At 44.2% G+C, this 6,374-nt stretch overlaps 1 protein-coding gene across 1 annotated transcript; it reads right to left on the bottom strand.

Moving 5' to 3' along the window:
• Positions 1–2,294: 2,294 nt before the first annotated feature.
• Positions 2,295–2,924, bottom strand: LOC108364067 (uncharacterized). The gene has a single exon (XM_017617628.1). The coding sequence runs from the start codon at positions 2,922–2,924 to the stop codon at positions 2,295–2,297; it is 630 nt and encodes a 209-aa protein (XP_017473117.1).
• Positions 2,925–6,374: the final 3,450 nt, after the last annotated feature.

Here is a 6,374-nt window from a genome sequence, read left to right as displayed (position 1 = left end):
TTTGATGTATCATAAGCAGCGTTGCCGTTTTGGTACTTTTTTTTTAAGTTTTAAGATTTGATACTTCACTTTTACTTACTTTTTACATACATACATACTTTTTTTGTTCACAAATGCCACATTTTGATACTTTTGGCTGGCAGAAATGAATTTATGAAGAATATTAATAACACTGTACAGCACTCGGCTCTTATTTATATGGTACCTAACTTTTTTTTTGTGAAAACTTATATTATAGGTGCTATAACGGGTCAAAGGTCAGATCTTCGAGAAACTAAAAAACTTAATTTTTCAGAAAATTTTTAACAGATTTTTAAAAGATTTATATCGTTGTAAAGGTGATTTAACCCCCTTTCTTGTGATATGAAAATTTGTATACCTCGTATATTAAAATTTGAGAAAAAACACCTTTTTTTGTATAAAAAAAATATTTTAAACAAAACAATTACTAACCGATTTTAAAAAAATTCATATCGTTATAAAGCCAATTTTCTTCTGATATGCCTACTTGTATACTTCGTGAATAAAAATATTAGAAAAAACACTTAAAAGGAAAAAATAACTTTTTTTATCAAAAAATATATTAAGCAAAAAAATTACTCACAAATTTTTAAAGAATTGGCATCGTTGTTAAGGCGATTAAACCCCTTTTCATCTAATATGCATATTTGTATACTTCGTATATAAAAATTTGAGAAAAAATACGTAAAAGGAATAGATACCAATTTTTTCTTATAAAAAAAAAATTCAAAACAATTACTAATTAGTAATACAATTGAAAACCGTACTTAAATAAAGCAAATAATTAATAATGTTTTAAGCGTTAGTTGGTTCTTGTTTACCCACAGCCCTGTTAAAGTAAAGCAAAAGTATATGTAACAGAAGTCTAAGGCATATAAAAATATAAAAACACCATGGTTTCATATTTTCTTTTGATTATTAATATTTTGATAAAAATTATCAAATACCGGGTACGGTTTAGTTATTTGTACAACGATTTTGTGGAGAGGCGGAGGGGAGGAAGCGTGGCTCCCCTTCTTCCCTTCCTAAAAGAAAGAGTATGGACTACACTTTATGAAAAGTCACCCCTGTCCCTCACCACCCACAGACCCCTTGGGAGCTGTTTGAAAATAGGGGACTGAATATCTCGTTCGCTTGGTCCCTTCGCACTCACCTCATCTAATTTCCGTTTGAAGGAAAAGACTTCAGTTTTCAATTTTAAATTCACAAAGTTCACCTCAGTTTATTCATGAGCTTTTTATTACAATTAAAGTTTATGTTTTCACTTATAGATTGTACATACTACAAATACTAGCTTTCAGGGGGCGCGTGCGCGTAGTCCGACGATGATAGCTGAACTGCCTTCTGCTGATTTTTTACGACGATGGGGAGGCGGCCGTGCGCGCTCGGTAGTTGTATTTTCGGAGTTCACGTCGGTCAACTGCCAAACTGCTGCGGCCAAGGATTGCGCGCATGGCCGTCGTATTGCGCTTTAAGCGGCGGCTTAAACATTCTCCCCGCCCTGCAGGAATGCGCTGCTCAGTGTCTTCTGCAGCTCTTTTAGCGCGCGGATGGTGTTGCCCAGGACGCGGTTAGTGGTGCTGCCCTGGTAGCTGGCCGTTTGCAGGCCTTGGGGGTGCGCGCGATCGTCCTTTGGGCGGTCTTTTTGCGCGGTGGCTGCGGCGCCTGCCTTCCGTGGTTTTGCGCATTCTTCTGCGCCTTCTGCTGTGCGGTCTTTAGCGCCTTCCTCTTCGGTGGTGCGCGCCCCTTGTTGCTCCTTGGGGCCTTTGTGGCCGGTTTTCGTTGCTTGGGCCCTTCTTCCCTTGGCCCCTTGCGCGCATGGGTGTTGGCTGCCACATGCAGCAGCGTGTGGTGCGCTAGCCCGCAGGTCTTGCAACTGCCTGGTGAGTCGCATTCTCCGGTAGTGTGGGTGAGCGCGAGGCAGTTGACGCAGTAGCCCTGTGCGCGGGCCACTCCCAAATGTTGTGGCGGCTTCATTGCCTTGAAGGTCGGGCACGTCCTCAAGGCGTGGTACCGGTGGCAGAGCCGGCATTGTAGGCAGTTATCCGTCTCTGCCGTTGGAGCCAGGGGGCATGCCTTCCGCGATGCCATGATGTCTTCAATCTGGAAGTAGAAGCAAAGGCAGAGAAACGAGGAGTACTTGGGTATAATATTTAAATGGGAAGTTAAGACCCTTAATATACAAAAGAAAAAGATGTGTAGAATTATTTATTGTGGAAGGAAGCACAGTTTGACAAGTGGCCGCGTGATAACTCCATTTTGCGTACGGATTTCTACGACACGTGTGTGGTTATCAGGGCTGTGGCGAACGTTTTCGAGTCGTCCCAATCGTCACTCGGTGGGGGGAGCGAATCTTTTTTGATACCGATAAGGTCGCCTGGCTGAGGATCGCGTTGTGAGGTTTTCCACTTGTATCTCTTCTGAAGATCTTTGAGGTAATCTTCTTTCCAGCGGCGACTAAATTGGTGGTGAAGTGCTTTGACTTTCTCCCACCGGTTTAGTAGAGAGAGGTCTTCCGCATTAGGCTCGGGAATGGCCAACAGCGGTGCACCTCGAAGAAAGTGACCCGGAGTAAGAGCTGTCATATCAGCTGGGTTTTGGGAAAGTGCGGACAGAGGCCTCGAGTTGAGGACTGCTTCCATTCGCACCAGAAGTGTCGTGAATTCTTCGAAAGTAAACTTGTGGGTTGCAGCGGTTTTCTTTAAATGGATTTTAAAGCTTTTCACTGCAGATTCCCACAAGCCGCCCACGTGGGGGGCGCTGGGTTGTATATATTGCCACTTGATGCCTTGAGTGGCATATTTTTTGACAATGTCTGCGGAACATTCGTTAAGAAATTTAACGAAGTCGCGTTCTGTTGCGCGCTGGGCGCCAATGAACGTTTTTCCATTGTCGCTCATCATTTTTGAGGGGAAGCCTCGTCTACCAACGAAGCGGGCGAATGCTGCTCGAAAAGTCTCGGTTGTAAGATCCGAGCATAGCTCGAGATGCACTGCCTCTGTGGAAAAACAGACAAAAACTGCAACGTATGCCTAGATAAGGGTTGTAGATCTTAGAACCGATGCTTTAATTTGGAATGGCTACTCCCGTTGTGGAAAATGGGAGTGAGAAACTGCAGCGCTCAGGGGGTAGAGCGGCCATTATTTGGGTGCGTGTTTGTTGCTTGTAAAGCGTGCACACCTTGCATTGAAAAATGCATTTTATAATTAGAGGTTTTGGCTTTGGTATGTAGTACTCTTGCCTTACCATTTGGAGCATTAATCGTGTTACTGCGTGAAGAAGCAGAGAGTGTAAAAACTCCAAATATAACTGGCAGAACCTCGATTCGGTAGGGAGAATTATTGGGTGCCTTTCATTATAGCTCAATGTGGAATGTGCTAATCGGCCATTAACCCGTAGAAGTCCGTCTTTGTCCAATGAAGGATTGAGAACAAAAAGAGAACTTTTTTGTTAAGTGGCTTTTTATCTTGCAAAGCGCTTTTTTCGCTCGAAAAATGGCGTGATTGCGCTGCGCTGATAAGACGTATCTTTGCATATTGAAATTCGTTATGCGTCAGATGTGGATTAGTGATTGTTGCTAACCCCTTTCATTTGTTGCGTGCATTGCTCCCGAAGCGGAACATGTACGCAGTCACGCGAAGTGCTCGAGAGAAGGAAGAAAAGCGATCAAGAAAATCGACCTCTTCTTCGAGCGCGTGATATACCTCCACCTTGCGCTTTTCTGGTGGAGATGCACTGCACGCCTTTGAATTCGCCAACTCCTGCGGTTTGCACCCGCGGGTGCCGAGGTCGGCTGGATTATCTTGGCTGGCAACATGGCGCCATGTACCGGTTGGAAGATATTCCCGGATTTAGGAGGTACGATTGGATACATACGTCTTCCATGTACATTGTGGCTTTTCAAGCCAAGCTAGCACAATCTCTGAATCTGACCATAATAATGTGTTGCACGATTCCAATTTGAGCTGTTTTCGAACAGTTGCGACCAGTTTTGCGAGTAAGACTGCACCACACAGCTCCAGGCGTGGCAAGCTTACCATCTTCAATGGTGCGACTTTGCTTTTTGCAACCAAGAGAGTGGAATATCTTTGGTTGCTAGCATCTACGCGGATGTAAATTGCAGCGCAATATGCTTTTTCCGAGGCATCGCAAAACCCGTGGATTTGGGTGTCTTGCCCCGGAGTGAAGTTAACCCATCGAGGGATTTCGATGTGACATATGGCTGGCAAATTTTCTGCGAACTGTTGCCATTTTGCCAAAGCTATGGGTTTGGCACATTCATCTCATTCAACGCCATCCAGCCAAAGTTCTTGAAGCAGAATCTTTGCTTGAATCATTACTGGCGATAGCCATCCTGTCGGGTCAAAAATTTTGCGACAGAAGATAAAATTTGTCGCTTTGTGACGGCATTAGAAGTCGATGCAGGCAGAATGGTGTATGAAAATTTATCTGTGAGTGCGTTCCATTGTATAACAAGAGTTTTGGCTGTGGAAGCGCTCTCAAATTTCAAAAAGTTGAAGTCGAGAAGATCCTCCTTTGGAAATTTTTCTAAAATGACCGGATGATTGGCCGTTAGTTTCTTGAGTACGAAACCAACTGACTTAAGCGCTTTGATCACTTGAAAAAGTGATTCAGTGGCGTTGTCAATATCATGACTTCCGGAAAGGATGTCATCCACATACGTTTCGATTTGCGGCAGCCAAGGGAAATGTCGCTATCGTAACATCTGCTAATTGATGCAGGGTACGGATAGCGAGATATGGTGCACAATTAACGTCGAACGTTACGGTTTTAAGATTACAATCGGTGACAGGAGAGTCAGCCGACGAGCGAAACAAGATTCCCTGAAAATCGTTATCGTCCTCATGGACGAGTATTTGACGATACGTTTTTTCAATGTCGCCATTGAACACGAATCTGTGCATTCGCCACTGCAAAATGAGCAGCATGAGATCTGGCTGGAGTGTTGGACCAGTGTGCAACACGTCATTCAGGGATTTTCCTTAAACAGATGTTTTTGAGGCGTTGAATACCACGCGAACTTTGGTAGTCACCTTATCTGGTTTGACGACCGCATGATGTGGCAATTAGAATTTGCCATTAGATATTATCTCGCATGGCTTCGTGTGCTCCATATGACCGAGATCGAGATATTCTTGCAACACATTATTGTACATTGTGCCTAAGTCTCCTTTTTTCTGGAGCGATCGCTCCATACTGAAAAACTTGTGGAGGGCAGCGGACCGAGAGTTGCCCAGAGACAGCTTTTTTGGAAATTCTTCCTTGAATGGAAGTCGCACAATGTATCGACCGTTTGGGGTACGAGTCATTGTTGTTGCATATATATGCTCACATGCCTGATCTTCAGGTGAAATTTGTGGAGGTTGTGGAATCTCCTCCTCTTCCCAAAACTTTCTAAGCTGAGAGCTGAGAGTTGTATTCGAGCACTCTTCTACTTGTGTCGAGAATGACACCACATTTTCGGTTATTGGACCACTGAGAATCCAGCCAAATATTGTTCTTTGCGCAAGTATAGTGTCGCAAATCTTTTGTATACCTTCCAGCACGATCTGTGGAAGTATATCGCTGCCGATTACCAAATCAGTTTGAGCTGGTATGTGACAGCTGGGGTCAGCAAGTTCAAGGATCTTGAATCGCTGCCAGTTTTCACGGCTAATGGTGAATGTAGGAATTTGCCTCGTGAGCTGAGGTAACACGATAGCCTGTGTGTGTTATCCTTTGCATGGTTTTGGGTGCAACCAATGTGAGTGCACAAAGCTTTGAGGAGCTTTGCACTACATGTCTACCCATGCCGGAAATTTCGAACTTGGAATGTTCGAATAGTAGTTTCAACCGTTTCTGAACTTTCGAGGAAATGAAAGTTCTTTGTGAACCTTGATCAATCAGGGCCCTAAGTTGAAACAATTCACCATCGTGTTCAACTGCGACCATGGCAGTTGGAAGGAGCATTTTGCTATCATTGTCGGTATGCAATGATTGTATTTGTGTTTGTTTGGAACAGCACGGTTGCTCGCTGGAATCGGAGCTTGACTGCGCTTGTCGAGCGGAAGGTTTCGACTGGGCAGTAGTGTGTTGTGCGGCGGTTTCATTCGCTCGCGCACTGGAGTGTCGAGATTGTGGTTTGGGATTCATGTGCAGCAGGGAGTGATGCCGTTGTTGGCAATGTGTACATGACCACTTGCTCGGACACTCATTAGTGCTATGGGTATTACCAAGGCAGTTTTTGCACAGCTTGGTTTGGTTTGCGAATTGTAGTCGGTTTAGTACCGAAATTCGCTTAAATTGTGGGCAGACTCTAAGGGGATGAGGGGACTTGCAGTAAGAGCAAGTTG

The sequence above is a fragment of the Rhagoletis zephyria genome, unplaced genomic scaffold (assembly GCF_001687245.7).
Source record: "Rhagoletis zephyria isolate East Lansing unplaced genomic scaffold, Rhagoletis_zephyria_1.1 Rzeph_scaffold_01454, whole genome shotgun sequence".
In the NCBI taxonomy this organism is placed as follows: domain Eukaryota; kingdom Metazoa; phylum Arthropoda; class Insecta; order Diptera; family Tephritidae; genus Rhagoletis; species Rhagoletis zephyria.
Note: the sequence above shows the minus strand (reverse complement) of the source record. Positions and strands in the feature narration are given on the sequence as shown.

Coding starts and splice junctions, on each gene's coding strand:
- LOC108364067 (XM_017617628.1), bottom strand. CDS start 2,924: ATGATGAGCGACAATGGAAAAACGTTCATTGGCGCCCAGCGCGCAACA.